At 40.3% G+C, this 22,862-nt stretch overlaps 1 protein-coding gene across 3 annotated transcripts in view; it reads left to right on the forward strand.

The window, feature by feature from the left end:
* The first annotated feature begins 1,514 nt into the window (after nt 1-1,514).
* The window catches only part of CDK14 (cyclin dependent kinase 14), a 592,901-nt gene continuing 571,553 nt past the window's right edge, over nt 1,515-22,862 (forward strand). For 2 of the 3 annotated variants that reach the window (XM_047694483.1, XM_047694484.1), the window contains exons 1-2: nt 1,520-2,079; nt 8,640-8,671. In XM_047694483.1, coding sequence (XP_047550439.1) covers nt 1,989-2,079; nt 8,640-8,671 — 123 coding nt within the window. In that variant the 5' untranslated portion in view covers nt 1,520-1,988. Of the gene's footprint in view, nt 2,080-8,639; nt 8,672-22,862 lie in introns of all 3 variants that reach the window. The other variant, XM_047694487.1, reaches the window with a different exon arrangement.

Genomic DNA, 22,862 nt, shown 5'->3' on the forward strand with positions numbered 1-22,862 from the left:
TCTTTGTTGACTGGTAGATAGAACCCATCAGTATTTTGATTAGTTGCTTTTTGTCTTTTTATTCATAGCTTCTGATAACTTTCTCCCTAACTAACTGGAGGAAGTGGTAAAAGTCAAACTTCTTCCTGTCTGAGGACATACTTGGTGCTGCCTGTAATATCTAAATATGGTCACTGGGACCCAACATCCTTGCATTTTTAACTCATATTCTTGATGAATTCCCCACCCTCCTTTGCTCCCCACTTGGCTTGACTTCCTGTCTTTTATCAGCAGCAATCTATCAAGACCCTATAATGTGCTCAGTACAGAGCAGAACAAATCCAAGTGTTCTACCTCACAATTTAAGGAAGGCAGGGGGCTAGTTTGTTTTAAGATAAAAGTCTTTTAACAAAACACAAACTCCCCAAAACTTCCTTTAAGCCAAACAGGATTGTCACACGCTCACAGGCTCTTATTACTTACACAGCCAGATGACTCAAGATTACTAAATTTCTATTCATAAGGAGTTTGCTGGCCCCAAATCAACATTCAGGCCCTCCCCCATCTTCCTTCTCTCTCCCCTGGGAGACTGACGTTTGGAGGGCTCGCTGCACCACGTTTTTAACAGAATGAAGACAATGTGTGTTTGCTGCCTGAACTGTTTGTTCTGGGATTTTAAAAAACCTCCCCTAATCCCCTCCTTTTTAAATTTTATTTTTTTGAGGGGAGGGGAGAGGAGGTCACAATCTTTTTGGCCTCCAAGTCTTCCAATTTGGAAATATATTCTAAAACTGATAGAGACGAAGGACTTCTGTTTGCTATTTACCATGGAACTGGGTGTTCATATCAGAAATTAGCTTCATCTACATTCCCATCAGTCACTCAGAGTGACACAGGGGTGAAGGAAACAGAACTAGCCCTGCCTTGGGGGGTTAGAGATGACGCTTCTACCTTGCACTTGACCCCTAAAAAGCGGGCCCACCTTTCCCTTTGGATCTTTCACTTCACAGTCTCCCGGGCAAAACTGGAAAAAAAAATTCCCTGTCAAACCTGAGTGGTCCCCAGGCCTTTCCATTCCCGGACTCAGAGGCAGTGGTGGCGGCCACCTCCTCCCCCCAGCTCCTCGCTCTTTTCACAATTCGTGGCAAGGAGAAAACCACTCAGATAAATGACCGCGATCCAGAGCCTTCCCTTTAGGGGGCCTCCCCACAGAGTGACACGGAGTCCCGGTCTCGGCCAGTTGCCAGCCCTGCCTGTTCGAGGCCCTCCACCGGGCCGGGGGCCGGTCCCGGAGCGCGCGGGCGGGGCGGGGCGGGCAGGACCAGGGGAGGCGAGCGGGGGCGGCCGGGAGGGGGCGCCGCGGGGGCGTGAGCCGGGCTGAGAGGCCCGAAGAGGACGCGGACTCCGAGCCCCGGAGCCGAGGTCCGGCGGGGGTTCCGCGCCCGGGGTCCTTTGCCCAGGGAAGGCGGGGCAGAGGCGGCGGGAGGGGTGGTGAGGGCGGGGCGGGTGGCGGTTCCGCGCCGCGGCTCTTTTCTCTCGAATCCCCGAAACTCGGGGCTGAGAACTTCTCCCCGCCTGTGCCCCGCGCACCCTGCGGCCCCCGGCTCCCGCACCTTGTGCTCAGCCCGCCCCCGCCCCGCCTCCGGCCGCGCCGCCCCCACTGCCGGCAGCCCGCCGCGCTGCTCTCGGTTACAAAGGAGGGAAAATGAGCCGGGCGGCGGCGGCGCGGCGCGGGGCCACGGCGGCGGCGGCTGCGATGGCGGCCGCCCCCGGCACCACGTAGAACGCCCCCGCCCGCCCAGCCGCGGCCCAGGCCCGAGAGGAGCCTGCAGCTCGCCACTCGCCTCCAGAGCCCAGTGCGTCGCCTCCTGGCCGGAGGAGGAGGTAGTGAAGAAGGAGGAGGAGGAGGAGGAGGAGGCGCCGCCTTCTCCTTGCCGCGCGCCGTCGCCGTTGTCTGCGCTTCGCTCTGGACCAGTTTGGGGAAGTTGCCAGAGCCCAGTGTCGCCCAGATGTGCGACCTCATTGAGCCGCAGCCCGCCGAGAAGATCGGCAAGATGAAGAAGTTGCGGAGAACTTTGTCGGAGAGTTTCAGCCGCATTGGTGAGTGGCGCGCTGCCCCGGGCACCCGGCCCGTCGCCCCCGGCGCTGGTGCCTCCTCCCCGCGCTTCTGGCACCACCAATGCAGCGGCCACCCGGGCCGGCGTGGGGTTCGCTGCGAGCGGTCCGGTGGAGGGAACAGTGCCCGGACCTGGGGGGAGGGCGACAATGGAAAGGAGAGACACCCCTCTCCTTTAGGATCTCGGGGTTCGTTTGTGGATGATCTTAGCCTACAATTTGGGTTCCGTCTCTCGCCACTGGCGCTCGGGCTGTCGCGCCTGCGGTGGACAGGCGATGGGACTCCCTGGGCCCCGCAGCGCACCGGGCTGCGCGGTCGCCTGGGTTACTTGTTATTTTTTTGCGCGCAGGCTCTGCCCTGGGGTGTTTAGTCAATAATTTAGCTTTGAAAATTGGCGAGACGCTGAGCTGTGCCTTGTTATTGTTTAACACATCCAACCTAAAGGGAAGTGGGGCAGATACCTTGGGACCTTTTGTTTGGTACTTCGGGTCCTCGAAAGCGAGATTTGTCTGTTCCGTCCCAAGCTCTCTGAATCTTTCCATTGCAGCAAATAAATGCGCGCTGTGAACTTCTCTGAACATTTAGGAATAAGTGTTCCGAACTTCTTAGATTTACCAGAGCCAAAGCTCCAGAGCTATTGTCTTTAAACCAGTCAGCCAACCAACCAACTGATTACAAGTAAAAAACGACTGAGAAATGTTTAGGATAGTTAAGAATAAATCCATGTCACAAACTCTAACAGGGTGACAACAGTATTACGTGGAATGGGTTTCTTAGCTTTTTGGGATTGGCCATAGAAAACCCCCTCTGCTTCCTCTAACATTATAATTTTCATTTATATACGTATCTGTTTGCAGCAAGAGAATCATACAAGCACTAAAAATAACCCCTCAGATTCCCTAAGAAGCCTTCCAGCCTTTGTTTCACTTATTTAACATGTCATCCATGTTAATGAACGTGTTAATGGAAATTAAGCATAAGGTACTTAATTCCTTAAAATAAACTCCTGGGGTGCGTATGAGTATTGTAGTCATCCTTCCATCCCTTCCTTTAAAAATCATTCTATAAGTGCACTCTAAAATATGCAAACTTTGTTCAAGTAAGAGAAAATAATGGATCAAAATTTAGCCAGTTTTCTTTAACTTAAAATTTCCTATTGGTATATGAAGTCTCACCCAAAACGACTGTAAAGTTATGGTGTGAAACCAATATTTAATCCTGGTTTTACTTATTACATGTATTGGATATTTGCAGTTTCACTTTTACTTAGGGATGCAAATGAAGAGTTTCTACATGCGAATGAAGTTTGAAGCCAGGAGGAATGTAAGAGAGCAAGGTGTTGAGTTGGTGTGCATTTTTGAGGAGGATGTTCAGCTCAGAACCCAAACCATTACAGAGGCAGGTTCTGGAGTCCATTAAGCCCTGTTCTAAAACACATTAACTGTATATTTACTAATGCTAATGACTCTGTTGGAGCCCTTCCAGTTTGTGTTAAATAATTCATTGCAGTTGAATCTCAGTAAGAAACCAAGGACATTAATACAAAAATTCCTTATGTTTAAGCGATTTCAAGATTTTGATAGACAATCAGTAAAATTTGGATTAACTACAATGCTGGCAAATGGGGGTATTACAGTTAATTGGATTTTCTAGCTTACTGAGATTTAGTGATGTGAAACTCCTTTTGATTCCAGCACTTGTTAAAATATCTTCTAAGATCTGGTAGATTTTCCTTCCTCGCTTTCAGAAACAATACAGTGCAGTGAACATAACTGATTGTTTCTTGTATTGATGGAAGGTCATGATTCTGCATCGTAACTCTCATTCTGGAGAACTGTAAAAGGAGATAGAGAGGTCTTATGTACTTATGCTTGTATAGCAAACCCAAGACAGCATTGGAAATGGGGTTACAGAAAAATTAATCTGTATTATCTATGTTTTTTCTTTATGTTTTATTTGCAGAGTTACAAAACAATAAAATTAGTTTGATTATGTAAAGATTTTAAGGTGCTTGAGGCTACTGAATGGAATTTTTACTCTGGAATTATGTAGTGCATAGATTAAGGGTGTGGGCTGTGTGTGTCAGACCGTTGGGGATTTGCCATCTTGCCACTTGTACCTATGTGACCTCGGACAGGTCCCTCAACTTCTGAGCTTCAGTTTTTCATGTACAACTCAGTTTTGTTACTGGCACTTAGCGAAATAATGCATATGATGTCCTGCGTGGTATGTAGTGCAGACTCAATAGGTGTTTGTAATGTTATTATTGGTGATTATATCCTATTGACGTAATTGATCTTCTAGGTTGGAAGCAAGAGAAATGAGGGGAAGAAGTGGTTTATAGTCTAAAAACAGGATGGGTTTTGGAGTTAGTCTGGTTTGGGTTTGAACCCTGTTTTCCCAGCTTGCTGTGTGTGTGCCTTGGGCAATTAGCAGAATATCCCTAAACCCCATAGTCCACATGTATGAATTTTCTCAAGGTTGTTGTGAAGAATAAATCAGGTAGGACACATAAAATATCTAGTGCATTTGAAGAACAGTACTGGGGGCTTATATTCTTCCTTCCCATTTCTGTTTATTCCCCATCTTCCTCTTATCTTCATTGGTACTTCATGAGGAGATCCAAGAGTGAATGGTTTATTCTTGTTGAATAATCTGACATTTCAATATATTCATTCCCTTCAACCAGTCTATGATGGCTTTTGAAATAAACATACTGACTTAATTTTGCCTTTTTAGTATGATTCAAAAGTACAGCTTGTTATATCGCAAAATATACAGTATTGTTTAGCCATGAGAAATTAGTCATCTATAGAAAATGAGGATAATTTTTGAAAGTATGTGATATTCAATGTTTATTATTAACAATTTTGACTATATAAAAGTGGTAACGCTAATGTTTAATTTTTTCACACATGAATGATCATGTCAACTTTGTCACTACCCATCCCAAATACAGCTGATCTGAGATTACTATATAATATAAGGTCTAATAAAACACATTTGCTTTCAAGCCATAGCACTCTAGTTTATGACATCTGCCAGAGAGTGACTTTAACACAGTTACAGTTCTTTAAAAGATGGGTGTAACTGAATTTCAAAGTCATCCTCTGATTTCAGTGGTGAGTGTTTATCATTTTCTGTTAAATAGTGTCAGTGTGTTCACTTATTTAGGAACTCCTGCAGTTGTCTCATGTTTTTCTTTCTTTCTTTCTTTTTTAAAATTTTGGTTAGCATAAAAAATGACAAATGGGAACTTAGTTGTTAAAAAGTTTATATTAAAATCCTTTCCTCTTTTCCTTTCTTCTTTCTTTTAATTTTTTAATGATAGCTTAGGAGGAGGAAGGTTTTCTGTAATATCTGGTATAAGATTAAGGTCAAACTGGCATTTCTTCATATTCATTTGAATGCATTTCTTCATACTTGGATTAATTTGTAGAGAAAGGAATTTTATACTCTGTGATACTAGAGATGAACCCCGTGTATACCATTTCTTTAAAAGGTGTAGTTTGTGAGAGAGCTGAATGAAATGAAGAGGTTATGGATACACTGAGTTTTGGGGTTTGTTACCTTGTGCTGTAAGTGTATAATGTGGGGTCCAGCTGTCATTTGCTAAGTCCATTCTTAAGGGTAAAGGTTCAGGCACAGAATGTAAATATAGTACTATATTCTCTCCCAAAGTAGTGTCAGAAGATTTTAATTTGCAAACTATGAAATGGAATTTTTATCTATGATCCTTTCGTAACAGAAAAGTGTATATGGTTTTCATATGCCAAAACTTTAGCATTTGTGTCTTAAAATGTAAGAGGCTATGATTTTGCCATTGAGGTAGAACTCATTAATTTAACAAATAATTATTGAGTAGCTCATATGTGCCAGGTAGTGTGCTGACATTCAGACTCAGTGGCCACTATTACCAGTCCTTGAGGACTTTAAGAGAATACACGCCAGTGAATGGGCATTGGCAATATAGAGTGACAGATTTTACCAGGAAGATTAGCATGATTTGCTGTTGGAGAATATAGGAAGGATACCACTTTAGTCTTGGTGAGATCATGGAAAGCTGTCTAGAGGAAGCAATGTCTGAGCAGAGGACTAAATAGGATACCTGATTATCTTAAGTGATTTAATATATACCCCTTTGTTAACCTATAAAAATGTGATATGCCTGCTATTCCAAGACATCATCAAAGACAGTTGTGAGTTTACATTTACATGAATGATTAATGACAATCAGGGAATATAATCAATAATGGATGTTTTGTGCTTGTTTAGGTCAGAGTTTATTCATCAATGACCTGATAAATATTTGGCAGAGACATCTTTAATTGGCCTTTGTTGTTACTGTTAACTGCTGTTCAGGGCAAGGATTCAATATTTATAAGAAACTGAATAAGGTGTTGATCTACTTATAAAGGGTTTCAACGAAGCTGTAGATTTTTTGGTCTTAAAATATTCTTCCCTGTGGTATCTTGGTCTTTGAGAATAGAGTGTCAGGGAGAGAATCTAGTTTCCTGCTCCTTATATTTTAGAAAATACACCTGCAATTCCTCTTCTGTTTCTTCCTTCTCTTTTTGCCCTCAGACCCCACCTCTTTATCCGGAATGGTGAAGGACTTAGGCCAGCAAGAAATAGTCCTGCCCGGATGTCGAAGACATTTTAGTTTTTTGCTTTCTCTCAGCTTGAGGGTCTTCATTATGTTTGCAGTTCCTCAAAGGATTGTATCGACTAGTAGTCGATAGTAGTTCCAATTGGATGCTTTGCTTAAGAAAACCCATGGCTAAATTTGGGAACTTTTATCATGTCCCAAGTAAATAAAGTATAGAAAGTTTGTGCTGTGAATTATAAGCTTGGTGCTTTAGCTTTGCATCTTGCATGACAGCCACATATTTTTTCATTAATCTTTGTTAAATGAGCTGGGTATGAGGCTTACAGTGATTGACTTTGTATTTGAAATCAATGAGGTAATCAGTTCTTATCTCCCCCATTTTTTGTTTTTTTTTAGATGAACAACTTGCCTATATTTCTGTAGGTCACTAATACGTTATCTAGGAATCCACACTCAAGTATGTTGATTAGAGGACATGCCTTAGGTTTGAGGGAAGTGAGGGTTGTAGTTTAGTAACATGGTTGGCTGATATTTAAAGAAAGCCTTCTAGATTAGAAGTTTTACATTCTGAGTTAAAATATAGCCATTAAGAATCATCTAGGCTCTTATAGCTTTCCATCAAAATAGCTTATTTTAGATTTAATGTAAGTTAAAGCAAATACATAATAAAATGTGTGTAAGTAATTGAATGCAAGATAAGCCATTTGAAACTAGGAGAAAGGGCTATCTTTTAATTTTTCATTCAGAAGAAGTTGTCCTCCAATAAAGCAAGTAGAGAAATTTATTACAGATCAATTTCTTAGGCAAAAAAGAGAAAAACTAAGCATTAAACTTTCAGAAACATTTTATCTCCCTCAGTCTACCCTTATCCACCTTAACTCTCTACAACCAACCACATCTATAGTAGGAAACAAAATATCCTTTTCAAGATTGCTCGGCTATATAGTATAAGCTCTGAAATGATGGCTTCAGTTTAAGCACATGACTTCTCTCAGAGCTTAATTGCTAACATGATTTGCTTCCATTGCTTTTGTTAGAACATAGCTTTCCAAGTAAGAGCTACACAAGTGCTTCTATCCTGACTAGAACACTCTACTATAGACCAGTAAACACCTATGCACAATTCTATAAATTGGGAACATTTCTCCAACTAGTGGTTTCAGCTAAATTAGTTCCTTTGTGCATTCTCCTTAATATGAAATGTTCCAAGTAATTGTAGGATTTAAGGATCTTTGCCAACAATGCATGAAATACTTCTCTTTCTCTTTAGAGTAATAAAATTCCAGTTCTGAAGCCATGCATATTTAAATAAATTTTAAGTATTTGCTATCTCATAAAATATTCTGAATGTATTGTTTCCTTTGGTGATACTTTGTTGTAAAATAGATCATGCTGAAATGCTTGAATTATGTCCTCTGTAGTGCTTATTTTACATGCTTAGTCTTTACTCACTGTATTTAAACTTCTCGCGGCATGAAAATCTCATTCAGGGCACTGTGCAGAGCGGGTGTCATCCTGACAATGGGTTTGGGAGGACCACACACCGTGCCTGAGGAGATATGCTCAAAACCCAGAAGTTGAAGGGGAAAGTTCTTTACAATTACTTTTTGATGCTTTCCTACTTTTCATTAAAACATTTTCCTACTAAAGAAGAGCTAGGGGAAAGATACACATACTTCTTTTCCATACTTAGGAGGATCACCCATTTACATATTTATGAAAGTGTTTCACAGAGATGCTGCTGTGCCATTCTCTGTCTCATTTGCAGCTTTCCTATTTGTATGATAACATTGTTATTCAGGTTGGGGTACAATTTTACTTTCTGAAATGAAAACACCATACTGCTTTGTTTTCTTTCTGTTTTCTAGGGCTTAGATGCTTAGTCTCTTTAAGATGTTTCACAATAACTCTTTCCTTTCCCTTTTTATTTTATAGCTTTGAAGAAAGACGACACCACTTTTGATGAGGTAGGTTAAATTTCTTTATCTAATGTTAGATGTATTTAATTACCACCAGGTACAGTTAATAGGTGCCAACTTCGCACTTAGGAAAAAAAATGCCTTGAAAAAAAAAAGATGACATCTCTCTAGTTACGTTATATTATTTTCAGTTTTAAGTAATCATTCCAGTGAGTTTTGGTAGGAGTCAACAGAAATATGTCTTTTTAAATGAATAAAAGATACCCACCGGCCTTTATACTGCTGCCTTCTTGACGGTGGTGGAACTGGCAAAGCCCAGTGGGATGTAGGTGCTTAGGGCAAGTCTGGAGTTGTTGGCGAGATGGGCACCACGGCTCCCTGCAGCCCTCCCTTGAATCAGGGTGTGATGTGATGCTGACGCCACATATTGTGTGTCAGACTCCCAGAGGAGAAGCTGACTTTTCCTGTTCTAGTTTTTCTAGTCTTTGTATATCAGATCTGTCTTTATCTTTTTGCTACAAAGTAGCAAAAAAAGTCTGTTCCAAAAAGGCTGAGGGTTCCTATGTAATTAATAGCATGTTGAATGTGATTTTTAAATTGTATTCTTTCCTGAGTTGCGTGTAGTATCAGTGGGAATCACCAGAGACACAGTGTGTTTACAAAATATTCTCATGAGTGCTATAGAGTGAAGTGTTTCATTGTCACCATCCAAAGCCACAGTTATTGATCTGTGTTGTAAACTGGGCCATGTGTGCATGCATATTGGGAGTTTATTGTGAACACAGTGGTATGTGTACACCCAACGTGCTCATCCTGCAGCCTAATGGAGCCTAGAGTAGTTTGGCTGTGGTTGTTTGATTTAACATTTGCCGGTTCCATGAAATATGCTACCTGTCCTCCCTCTGCTGTTGTGCTTCAGAGAAGTGAGGACATTTGTGCTCATGGAAAGTCTCCTTGACCTTGTGGTTGGCGGTGGTGTAGGGCAGCACCACTCAGAGAGAACCTGCTCCAGATTGGGATTTCTGGATGGGGCCAGTGACCTTTGGCTCTCACGGTTGGCTGCTTTGTCTGATGCACCTGTTCTTTCCTTCCTGGTGCCCGCTCTGTGGAGCTTCATGTCCCTGGACTCCAGAGCAACTTTCCCTACCAGGAGTTCTGAAACGTCCTGTAAAACTTAGTTATTCTAGATCTGAAGCAATAGAGGACTATCTTCCTCCCTATCTGTAGTGGGTAATAATGATGTTCTCCTCTAAACCTGTATTTCTGGAATTTCTGCAGTGTTACTGAGATGTTTTTAGGAGAGTATTTTCTTCTCAGAAGAAATCAGTGTGAGAATGTTGGACACCTTTTCTCTCTTTTTAAAAGAAAAGTCTCCCCTCTAATTATGGAGGTAATTTAAGCTTACATAAAAAAAAATAAATAAGGAAAAGGAGAAAGAAAAATCTCCCAATCCTATTACCTAGCTACAACCACTGTTGAATGTTCTTCATGCTTTTTTCTCCTTGTTCAGAAACAACAACAACAACAAAAACATAAGCCATATATTACATCCTGCTTTTTTTCTTGTAAGCAGTAGCGTGGTATTTTCCCATGTTTTCACAGAGGACTTCTAATCATTATTAGGGATTTGAAAAACCTCCTGTTTAGTTTAAAAGCCATTGTTAATGCCTGCATGTCATTTTGTCATGTGGCTCTGCAATTAGCTTTCAAAAAACTCTGAGGCTGGAACCCAGATGAAAGTTATGGATGTATCAATCCCGTAACAAGCTACCCTCCTTTCCCCGGAAACCTCTGCACAAAGGCCTGGATTTTGTAATTTGGGGCAAAATTATTCTTAGCTTTTACGAAGTATTTCCTTTCTCTGCATCACAAGAGATTGGTTAAAAACCTCAAATTAGTAAATTACAGAATGGTATACCTGGAAGAGATGTTGGAAATCACGTGGTCAACTTCATCATTTCACTGATGAAGAAACTGAGGTCCACAGGGGCCAGAGAATTTCCAGTTAATTTATGGTAAGGGCCAGGGTCAGACGGTAGGTCTACCTAGACATCTAGGACGGTAGTAGTAAAGGCATGCCTGGGTGTAAACTGGAACTCCGGAAGGCGACTACCCTCTCAGGGGCAATTGACTGACTTTTTCCAAACTTTTTATCCAGTAGAGATATTTATCTCCCTCCTAAGATTGTTGTGAAGATTAGATAAGCTAAGTATGTAGAGGTTACAGTTAGTGATGGACACGTGTGTCTCATAGTTGGTATTGTCATGTCCTTGTGTTCCTCCTTGTTGTCGTTGTCGTCGCCATCATCATCATCGTCATCTCCTTACCATTGTTCTCACCATAACATCACCTGTACTTGGAAGACCTATAAGGAGGAAGGAAAGATTTAGTTCAAAAATAATTAGAGCTGTAAGAAGAGTTACTTTCGGATACTCCTCTGAAATTCCGTATGAGGCTTCATGTGATGATTTACATATTAAAACTGTGAAAATATCTGAAACCCATCACTTTTTAGACTCCTTGAGAGGATGCCTACTGTTCAGCTTTGTAATCTTCAGGTGTCTTGCACGTTTAACATTCAATAAATATCTGTTGAATGTGAGCAAATATCTGTTGCTAATAAGGAGAGAGAGTGTTGAACCGAATGTTAGACCAGGAGGATTCTCCTTTGCCAGTTTCTAGCCATGCAGTTTTCTCATTTGTAAAACCAGTCAGGTAGATGATCATCTTGAAGTTGCTTCCTGAATCTTTAGATGTAGGCAAAAATCCTTCATAGCCATCAACGTGAACTTACAGTTTTACTAAGATCAGAAAAGAGCACCAGGTCTATGATTAAGTAAACAGAAAGTCACCAAGTTGTTCTATGACTGTCTTCAGACTACACTGTTAGACATTTTCTTGAACCCATGTCTTGGTCTTCTTTTCCTCTTGTAGCCTGTTGGAATTCAGGAAAGACTTGACTCTTGAAACGGTGGGGGCTGGGTCAGCTTCTTAGATATGCATCAAGGTGTGGCAACTCTTCTTACTCAGTATTTATGAGACAGAGGACTCCTTACCTCAAGGCTGGAGTTTAGTTGCCACTCCCTGATTGCTATAGAGGTTTTCTCTAGGGTGTGTGTAAATGTTTGACCTTGAAGAGGGGAGAAAAAGAGATGTATATCTATTTGAAATACTTATTCATTTATTCTTTTTTTTTTTTTTTAAGATTTTATTTATTTATTTGACAGACAGATCACAAGTAGGCAGAGAGGCAGGCAGAGAGAAAGGAAGGGAAGCAGGCTCCCCGCTGAGCAGAGACCCCGATGTGGGGCTCGATCCCAGGACTCTGGGATCATGACCTGAGCCGAAGGCAGCGGCTTTAACCCACTGAGCCACCCAGGTGCCCCCTTATTCATTTATTCTTAAATAGGCTGAAATACCATGACTGCAAATTTTTATAAGCAGCCTGGAATTAATTATATTCAGGAACAGTATTCTAATGGTTATTGTAGAGAGAGATGAGGCACTTTGGAAGTTAGTATGAAGGCATGTTTACGATAGGCATTTTTGTTGGAGTAGGAACTTTTGTTGAAGCCCATCTTATTTTGGGAGAGGACAGTCATTTTGCCCTTCATTCATTATATATCTGGGCCCTGATTAAAATAGGAAGCATTTTATGTTCTGCAGGCTTAATCTATACATTTGATGGATAGACTAACCATTTATAAGGATATCCTTATATCTTTCTATAAAGTTGCAGAACTTTCTGAATTCTTTCTCACTTTTTTGTACCTAGTAGATGTCGTGGGCCATGTCCCCTGAGTGGTCCTATTTTCCCTGTGCCAGTGAACAATACTGTACTATGACTTGAAGGAAGGTTTTGAATCTTATTTTTTTATTTCGTGATTTGTTTTAAAATGAGACCTAAAATATAAAAGGTAAGAAAACACAGTTAATCTCTTCCAATGTAAAAGTACTCTGCATAAAACTTTTCGGACTTTGGAAGTAAAAAATTCGGAGTAAGTATAAATATATGTGTATAGAAAGAGTTAGAAATGTCTAAAGCCACAACAGTTTATGAATTGTTCTGTGTAAATTAAAAAGGTTAAGTTGTGTAGTTCTTGTTCTGCTTCATGCCTTTGTTATTTTAGCTTCAGTGAATTGCCAGAACAAAGTGTTGACTCTGCTTGGTGATTGAGTGAGACATAGAAAAATTCTAGTGACTGAAATAAACCTTTGAAATGCAAAGAGTTTTGTTTGTTTGTCATGGATAATCCAGATAATTAAGCACTTACTTGTTTGGAAAAAAATGAATGGTCATTTACAAGTTTTCTAATTCTTCTGTGCCCTGGTCAGTTGTTCCCTGTTTGCAAAGTAGAAGGGGCTGCCACCACAGGTTTTGGCATCTTCCAGCTGTTTTATTTTTTGTATCCTAAGGGAATGTGTAGAGAGCGTCTGAATTGTCTTAACGTTTTTACATCTGATCTGTAACTTCCTCAAGTACATTTTTACAGGTTAACTTGCTTCCTCTCTGCTTAATACAATAATTTTGTGTGATAGATGGGGGTAGTATGCATTGATCTCTGCTTCTAGTCCAAGCCCCTCTTCGTAATTTTGTTTAAAGATATGCTTGTAATACCAGAGATGATAGAAATACAGCAGGGATTTTGCTGAGAACAGATTCTAGGAATTAGGTACAAATATGATATGGGGACACCCCTGGGCATTATTTTCCATGCACTGCGGTTGGTGGGAGCTGTTGCAGGTTTTCACCACCAAACTACTGTTTACCACCTCAGGTTTCAGAGTCTGTGAATAACGTATTACATTGTATACAGCCATCTAGCTTCGGACTTCTCTGACTTCCTCATCGAAAATATTAAATCCCAGTAACAGTCTTTCCCTGTTAGCTTCCTCACTCCCTTTATCTCTTCTTTGCTGGCTCCCTGTTTCCAGATGACCCCTTCCTTCTCCACCTTCCTATCCCGTTCTTCATCCCACATCCCCCTCCTGTTTCCTTCTCTGTTCGCTCATGGTACATCACTCCCTTCCCAGTAGCCTCAGTGGCTGTATCGCTTTGTATTTTGCTGGTAATCTACCCTGCGGGCCCTTGATTTTGACCTGGCATCTTTTCCTCTCTTACCCAGTGGCTGCCAAGAGCTGCTTGAGGAAATCACTCCGTCAATAAATTTATCGTCTCCGGCCTTAGCTGGAACCCGAGGCAACTGTCTTGCACTGTGTGACTGGCTTGTTTCCTGCTGAAATCTTTCCACTTCCCTCAAACCTTCTAGCTACCCTTCTCCACCCCTCCTTGCTTTAGGAGATGACTTTCTCTCAGTATTAGTTTGCTAGACTTGCCTTAGAAAAATACCACAAACTGAGTGGCTTGAACAGCAGAAGTGAATTGTCTCATAGTTCTGAAGACCAGAAGTCTGAAATCAAAGCATGGGCTGGGTTGGTTACTTCCAAAGGCTGTGAGCAAAGGATACATCCCAGGCCTCTTTCCTTCATTTGTAGATGGCCTTCTTCTCCCTGTGTGTCTTCACATCACCTTCCCTTAATGAGTTTCTGTGGATCCAACTTTCCCTCTCTTATAAAGACACCAGTTCGTTAAGAAGGGCACGTGATGTAGTGAGCCCTGAGTATTATATAAGACTGATGAATTGCTGACCTCTATCTCCGAAACCAATAATACATTATATGTTCATTAATTGAATTTAAGTTAAAAAAAAAAAAAGAAAAAAGAAAAAGACACCAGTCGTACTGAATTAGAGGCCCATCCGCCTCCAGCATGACCTCATCTTAATTTAACTAATGACAACTGCACGCACCCTATTTCCAAAGATCACATTCGGAAGTATGGGGTGGCAGGTGAAGACCTCAACATTAGAATTGCTGGTGGGCATAGTTCAACCCGAGACCTAACCTTGCCTGCACAGATACCTTGATTGGCTTCAATTTTACTTCCCTTTTTCTAGTCTTAGAGGAGGAGGTGTCTTTTCTCCTGTCCTAGGCTAGTTCCTCCTATTTCCCCCTTCATTCCTGTCAAAGCTTTCACTCCAGAAGCTTGTGTGATCGGTTCTTTCTTTCCTTATCTGCTTATCTTTTCTTAGGCTGTCTCTTCCTCTGTGCAGCATTTCAGCAGAGGCACTGAGCAAAGGCAAGTCTTCACCATCTCTTCGTTGGCGAGGGAAGCCCTCCATCCACCATGATCATTTTTTCACACTCTCCCTGAGGAGTCCATCCATCCTTGCTTTTGGCTATTCCCTTATTATACTCACATGCATGTGGCTGACCTCACTTTCTGCTTTAACTCCACACCCATATGTTAGATGTTTCTGCCTCTGTGTCACCTTGTCACCTCAGTCTCAGCACATACAAAATATTCCTAAACCTGTGCCTTTTCTCTTGCCCGTATCAGCGATTTTCCAAGGCAGAAGCAGCCTGACTCCGTCCTGAGCTTCCCTCCAAGCCCCACATCCTGGCACTGGCTTGGTCCTTGTTGCCTCCTCCACCTCCCTTAACCCTCCTGAGCCTCTCTTGCCTGGGCTTGTGGTCATCTCCTCACCGGCTTCCCTGTCTACAGCTTGCCTCCTGTTCCAACACTGTAACAGGTCTGAAATGCCAAGCGTGCTTTTCTCTTGCTTAATGCTTTAAAAGTTCTCTCTGCTGCAGGTTCAAGTCCAGACTCTTAACTTGGCATTCAAGACCTTAGACAATCTAGCTCTGGCCACCTTTCCACCCTCATCAGTCATCTCTTATTTTAATGCCTTCATTATCATTCCCACTGCCACCACTTTAGTTCAGGACTTTATCACTTTTGCCTTTTTTTTTTTTTTAATCCCGGTAACCTCTGAATTGGTCTCACTGTTCCATCTTCTCACTCCTCTACGCCACCCTTCCCCAAATATCCTTCTTGTCATGATACTTCCTGATTCAGAGATTTGTACAGCAAATGTTTATTGATGTCTGTTTTATGTCAGCCTCTGGATATGCTCTGAACCTGACTCTCAGTCTAGTAAGTTTCACAGAATTTAATCCCCCTGGCATGTACCTGTTGACCGGCTCCTGTCATTCTTGGAATGTTGGGCCTTGCAAGGCACAGAGTCAATGTCACTCTCAATAGTGAGATTTTATATGACTTTTTATCCACTTTTATTTTCACCGTGGTCACTTCTGACGTCTCTGGAACTGGTCCCACACAAGAAGTATAGACTACAGACTATTCTCTGATTGTGCCAGTAACCTGGTACATAGTAATTTTTCAAATGCAACATTTTGGGCTGCTGACAAAGAATCTCACTTCCTTCTTCATTCTTTCATTGAAACTTAGTTGAAATTTTTGGATTCTTGAAACTTTGTGCTTTAGTTTTTCCTTTCTATAAGTGTTTGATCACATTTACTGCCTCCCTAATTATGGTAGACATGATTACAATAATTATGTCTAGTCCCAGACAGTGGCTAGAATGTCTGGGTAGTGCTGTAAAAATTCAGAGAGGAAGTACATGTCACAAAATATAAAATCTATGACATTTGAGAGAATTAGTCACTTCCATATTCTTAACTCCCGAGAGATAGAATGTTCCAGAGGTTGAAAGCATGAGTAGGGTCCCGTTTCTTTTTGTGAGCTCTATGCCTTCTGGTGGCAGGCCCGTTAACAGAACCAATGCGAAGTCTCTCCTGTAAGGTACTTGGGGTTCCCTTACTGGGTGTGCTTTGATTTGCATGTTTGGATTCTTTGTAGAGAGCTGACCTTTGGTGTAGGGAGGATTTTTTTTTTTCCAAATTTTTGAAAAGTTTTATTTTCAAAAACAATTTTTGAAGAGAGTTACTTATAAGACCATCAGTGTAATAAAAACAATTTGTCAGTCAGTAAATATAAAAACAAATATTAAATATCACATAATTTTACTTATCTCAGTATACTGTTTTATTCTAAAAACCTCACAGTTTGACAGTATATTTTCATAGTCACCCTAGTTTCACTGGATATCACTAAATTACTCTATGGATTGATGCAACAAATTTATTTCTTATTATCAGTTGGTATTGTTCTAAAAGTTGCCATATTGATGGCAACTTTCCTTCAATAATGAAGGAAAGGTGGAACTTAGTGTGGTTTTGAGTTGTATCTTCTTAATTCTTTTATTTTTTTAAATTTTTTATAAACGTATAATGTATTTTTATCCTCAGGGGTATAGGTCTGTGAATCGCCAGGTTTACACACTTCACAGCACTCACCATAGCACATACCCTCCCCAATGTCCATAACCCCACCCCCCTCTCCCAAACCCCTTCCCCCCAGCAACCCTCAGTTTGTTTTGTGAGATTAAGAGTCACTTATGGTTTGTCTAGGGAGGATTTTTAATACAACTTATGTACTTAGGATGTTCTTCAACAAGAACAAAATGGGCCCAGCCACAGGGAGTATGTTATACCCATTTTCTTTCTCACTGAAATTAGAGCCAGTGATTTATAATCTACAAATCCTTAAATTGCTTGGTTGCATTTGAGATGGCCTCTTACTGTGGGCACTATAATGATAATTGAAATCAGCTAGGCCAGGGGTGAAGGTTTTCAGAGGACTGGAAGTCATGCTCTGTACTTGATCTGGAGTGTGATGCCCTTCAGGTCAGTGTGACAGACATACCTTTCTAAGTGGCCCTTATCTGACAGATATACTTATTAAATTTTTTTTGTAGTCTAAAACACACGTAACTCTTCTTATTCTCTTTGTCATATAAATGTACAAAAGGCACAATTACAAAAAAATTGGAACCAGAAAATTGGTCTCCATTTTGCAAGCTTGATTCCTCCAGGATGCCTCAATGTGAGTTTTTTTTTTTTTTTTTTTTTTAAGATTTTATTTATTTATTTGACACAGAGAGAGAGATCACAAGTAGTCAGAGAGGCAGGCAGAGGGGGAGGGAGAAAAAGTCTCTCTGCTGAGAAGAGAGCCTGCGGGGCTTGATCCCCGGACCCTGAGATCATGAACTGAGCCAGGACGAAGGCAGAGGGCTTAACCCACTGAGCCACCCAGGCGCCCCCCTCAGTTTGTTTTGTGAGATTAAGAGTCTCTTATGGTTTGTCTCCCTCCTGATCCCATCTTGTTTAATTTATTATTTTCCTGCCCCCCAAACCCCCCATGTTGCCTCTCAGCTTCCTCATATCAGGGAGATCATATGATAATTGTCTTTCTCTGATTGACCTATTTCGCTCAGCATAATACCCTCTAGTTCCATCCATGTCATCGCAAATGGCAAGAGTTCATTTCTTTTGATGGCTGCATAGTATTCCATTTTGTGTGTGTGTGTGTGTGTGTGTGTGTGTGTGTGTGTGTGTGTGTATACCACAAATTCTTTATTGATTCATCTGTTGATGGACATCTAGATTCTTTCTATAGTTTGGCTGTTGTGGACATTGCTGCTATAAACATTCAGGTGCATGTGCCCCTTTGGATCACTACATTTGTATCTTTAGGGTAAATACCCAGTAGTGCAGTTGCTGGGTCATAGGGTAGCTCTATTTTCAACTTTTTGAGGAACCTCCATGCTGTTTTCCAGAGTGGTTGCACCAGCTTGCATTCCCACCAACAGTGTAGGAGGGTTCCCCTTTCTCCTATCTACCAAGACAGATGTCATAGGCAATACTTATACTTGGCACATTTCCCATGGGCAAACTCTGGAATATGCCAAAAGCCTGGTACTCTAACTGCAACTCAGCCCCTTTCTCTCCCACTCAATACTCACCAGCATCCTCACCAGCATCTGTCATTTCCTGACTTGTTAATTTTTCTGCTTAATTTTTAAATGATGTGTGATGAGTAGCTTTTTAATTTTTTGTATGTGTAAGTCTTTCTAAATAGCGACTTTAAATTCTAAATTCCATGATATTATATGCAAGCATAAGGAATATGTGGACCAGAAATTTTTTTAAGGCTTTTACGACTAAAGTAGAAAAAAAAATTGTTTTAACATGTAATTTTCTTTTTCAAGTATTTTATTTATTTGTCAGAGAGAGAGAGAGAGAGAGACTGAACAAGCAGGGGGAGTGGCAGGGAGAGGGAGAAGCAGGCTCCCCGCTGAGCGAGGACCCTGATGCGGGACTCTTTCCAAGGACCCCAGGATTATGACCTGAGCTGAAGGTAGATGCTTAACTGACGGAGCCACCCAGGCGCCCCTTAACATGTAATTGTATATTCAGCTTAAATCTTGTCAGATAGAGTACTTAGTTGACTTTTCACTGATAACACATTTTTCTAACCTGGCAGATCAGACTCCTAAGTATTGAAAGAGACTTGGAATTGAACAGTCTTGGAGACTTGGAGTTACCAGTTCCTTGTGCTTATTTGTGTTTTCTCAATCTGTGTATACTCTCATGTGAGATGTCTGTAAAGTGTGATGTCTAGAAGGTATCTTCATATCCATTGTATGGGAATTAGCTTTCTAGTCTACACAACTCAAACATGTTGTTACAACTCTGTGTTCTTATCAGCTGAAGTATTAAAGTGTGCAAATAATTTCCTTTAAAAAAATGCAGAGCAGGTTGATGTCAGTCGCTTAATTGTTTTTTGGTGTATTTTTTTGAGTGGGAGAGAAAGGGGCTGAGTTGCAGATTTTTGGCTTGGAAAATACAGTCCTAGTTCTACAATTGTGTGTTTCTTCATATCTCAGTTTTCTAGATATTTTAGCCAAAAAAAAAAAAAAAAAAAAAACCTAAGACAGTGATGAAGAATTTTTTTTAACAAGGAAGGGGCTAAATAGACATTATTCTTCAACAGCGAAAAATGAGTAAGAATACCTTAGTTATTTTTTTCAGTTTTAATGAAAATTTCATTGATTAAATAGTTAGAGAAGAGATAAGATTGATGAGATAAAATTGTGTTAGTAATCATCATTCAAAGCATGAATTGCAACTTCTTTTGTGTTATGTTTATTTAAATCTTTAGTTGTATAGTTCTTTTTATATCATCTTCAAGTGAAATGATGGGGAACATTCTGCAGTGCTTGATTCTCTTCTCTTAAAAAACAGACTATTTAATTTTATAAATAAGCATCCTTGAGTCATTAGATATTGGGGTTCAGGTGTGCAAAAGGCCTGGTAACATATGGCCTGTCCCCAGATGCCCTAATTGAGCTGAGAACTTTCCCCAAGAGATTTGGATTACTTTATCTGAATGATTTGTTATATGTGGCACGAAAAGGTGCTTTGGTCATAAAAGGAAGAAATAAATAATTACATACTTTCAAGATACATTGGTTTGCCTTTATATTAATTTCTGTACAGTTACTAGAAGATAAAAATCTTAAAGCCCATATTAATGACATTAATTGGATGACCACAGTTTTGGATGATTCACTTTTAGTATCTATATAACATTTCCTTTATTTTCCTTATAATCTTTTTAAATATATACATTTATATATATACATTTCCCCCCATTTGAATACATTTATATGTGTATATATATATATAATATGTATTTTTATATATTCAAATATATTTCTATATTTTATATATATTGAACTCACCCTGGACTTTTTTTCAGGTTCAGAATTTTTCCTTCTGATCACAGTTGCATATTTTTCACTGAATAATTTTAATACCTGCTATTAAGAAAGTAATCATGCTCATTGCAGACAGTTTCTTAAATATTTAAAAGTATAAAATAAAGCTTATAATGTTGAGTGAAAACAACCATTACGTGTAGAGTAGGATCTCAGCTTTGTAAAACATGTGTATCCCTCTATGGGGAAAACATCTGCAAAAAGGAAGTAAAACAAAAGGGTAATATGGAAATTGAGGCTCATTGAAGTTGTGACTTGCACAGAGCCCCTCAGCTAGACAGTGATCTAATCCATGATTGCAGCCCAGTCTCTCTGACTCCAGTGTGTGCTTAGGATTTTACTGGGCTGCTTCCCAGGAGAAGGGAGAAGAACAGCACACAGACCCTATGGGTGTACTGTGTGGTGTATAGATGGAGGGACCTAAAGTTCTTACAAGGATGCCACTGATGTTTGGTAGATGAGTGATTTTCCTAATAAGGATAAGAGCAAGTAAACTTAAAGGATTCCTGCAGTAGATCTGTGTCATTTTTGAGTTGACTTACACTCATTTTACAGAGAGGAAACAGGTCCAGGAAGATTAAATACGTTGCCGAAGAGAAACATGGTTAGTGTGAGAACAAGGAGGTCTCTTGTCTGAATTATTCTTTGCATTTTAGGTTTCAGTTTCAAGGTTATGTTAAAACTGTCCTTGTATTTCCATTTTTGTCTGGGTTTGGGTGGTGATTGGATGGAATTATTTGAGTTATAAGCTTGATTCTTCTGGTAGTAGGAGTTGAATATAGATTTCCAGCTAGACATTAGGTCTCTGTAGACAATGAAGGCTATGGAAGGGTGACGTTTGGACCAGGGACCACGGATCACCAGCCTGCCTACAGATTGGTTCCAGCTGGGAGACATTATGAACTCGATGCTGGCATGTGTTTTAACTGGCATGGTCAAAAAAAGTGTCAGAAGATCTTCCAATGAGTGTAAAATTGCCTCCTTGAACAAGGCAGGTAGTTAACATTAAACAGAAAATGTCGGATAATAAACTCAATTCTTTTCTTTAAATCCTGACCACACACACACACACACACACACACAGCACGGGCATGTGAAGTGACTCTAGCTTTATTTTTATTTTGTATTGTGACAACCAAAATCTTTATGCGTGTTAAAAACAAGCAGAAAAAAGCAACTATTTTTAATATTTACACCTAAACCAGAAAAAGAAAGATTTTAGGTGGGCATGAGGAGAGACGTTGGCTACTTTGTATTCCTTTTCAGTTGGTAACCTGGGAGCTCCTGAGAGAAACAGACAAGTTTTTTCTCTCTTTCTCTTCTTCTTCTTCTTTTATATTACTGGGGTTTCTTCTTTCCTTTTTCCCCTATAACTGCTTGGTCTTGGTGGGGACCATGAGCTCTGATCTGTCTTGTCTGAAGCAGATGGTTCAGCTAACCCCCAGCACAATGCTTCTCTTGCCCCGAGCCCCTTCACAGCCCAGGCAGTGGGTCCTGGCTGCTGACGACCTTCAGGCTGCCTGTGCCATCCTTCCCCTGTGACTGATGTAATTCTGTTCTGGTTCATGACTGGGTGAGGGAAGAACAAGAACATAGCAGTAGGCAGGAGAGGCTCATGTTTTATAGTAATTGGCCCCTGTTCTACAATGACCAGAATGATTACCCCTAAAAAGAGACTTGAACTTACTTATTCTCCGCACTGCATTTCATGGACTGGTTCTGGCCCATAGATTGTTTGATTTGTCTTCTTTGTTTACCAGCAGTTGAGTGGGGAAGATCTGAGGGCACATACATAAAGAGTGATACTAGATTCTCTTCTCTGATACAATTTGGGCTCAGAAGCAGGAGAATTTGTGCCTTCTTAGTGTTTATTTTCTGTTTTCTTTTTTTCTTTTTTCTTTTTGATGAGAAGGATCAGAGAAATGAAAATATCAAGAGAGCAGAATCAGTTTTCCGGTCACCAAGCTCATTAAAGTTAATATTTACTTTAAAAATGAATGTATTTGCCAAGCCTTCCTGCTGTTTGTTTGGGGAGCATTTAACTTACATGGGAGAGCCTCTAACTAGTTTCCATTTGGGCATTTTTCCTCCAAGGCCAGTGGTGTGTGTGATGGCTGCTGAGCTCGGTTGTAACACCTATTTTTTAATTTTTTTTTTTTACTTCAGGTTGCATTTATCTTGAGGGTAAAGGAAGGGAAAGAAATGAAGCTATTAGATTTTTCCTGTTTCTCTGTGTTTACTGCTCAGTCTTGTTTTCAGAAACTCAGTTGACACATTCAGGGGTTTATGAAAACTGGAAATTTGATTAAAATACAGCCTTGAAACTCAAAGATTACATTTGAAAACTTCTGATATTTTTATTGTTAATTACAATACTGTTATAATTTTATACATAAAATGACACCTAGCCACTCATGAGAAGATAAAAAATACAGATGATAAAAAAACTGAAAATGTAGAAAAATGAAATTTCATATTTAGTAAAAAATTACCTTGCAATACTTTTTAAAAATTAAAAAAAAATTTTTATTAACATATAATGTATTATTAGCTCCAGGGGTACAGGTCTGTGAATCATCAGGCTTACACATGTCACAGCACTCACCATAGTACATACCTTCTCCAGTGTCCATAACTTACCTTGTAATACTTTAAAAAGAATATCCTTTTCACTTTACAATTTGTGCTTTTTT

The sequence above is a fragment of the Lutra lutra genome, chromosome 11 (genome assembly GCF_902655055.1).
Source record: "Lutra lutra chromosome 11, mLutLut1.2, whole genome shotgun sequence".
In the NCBI taxonomy this organism is placed as follows: domain Eukaryota; kingdom Metazoa; phylum Chordata; class Mammalia; order Carnivora; family Mustelidae; genus Lutra; species Lutra lutra.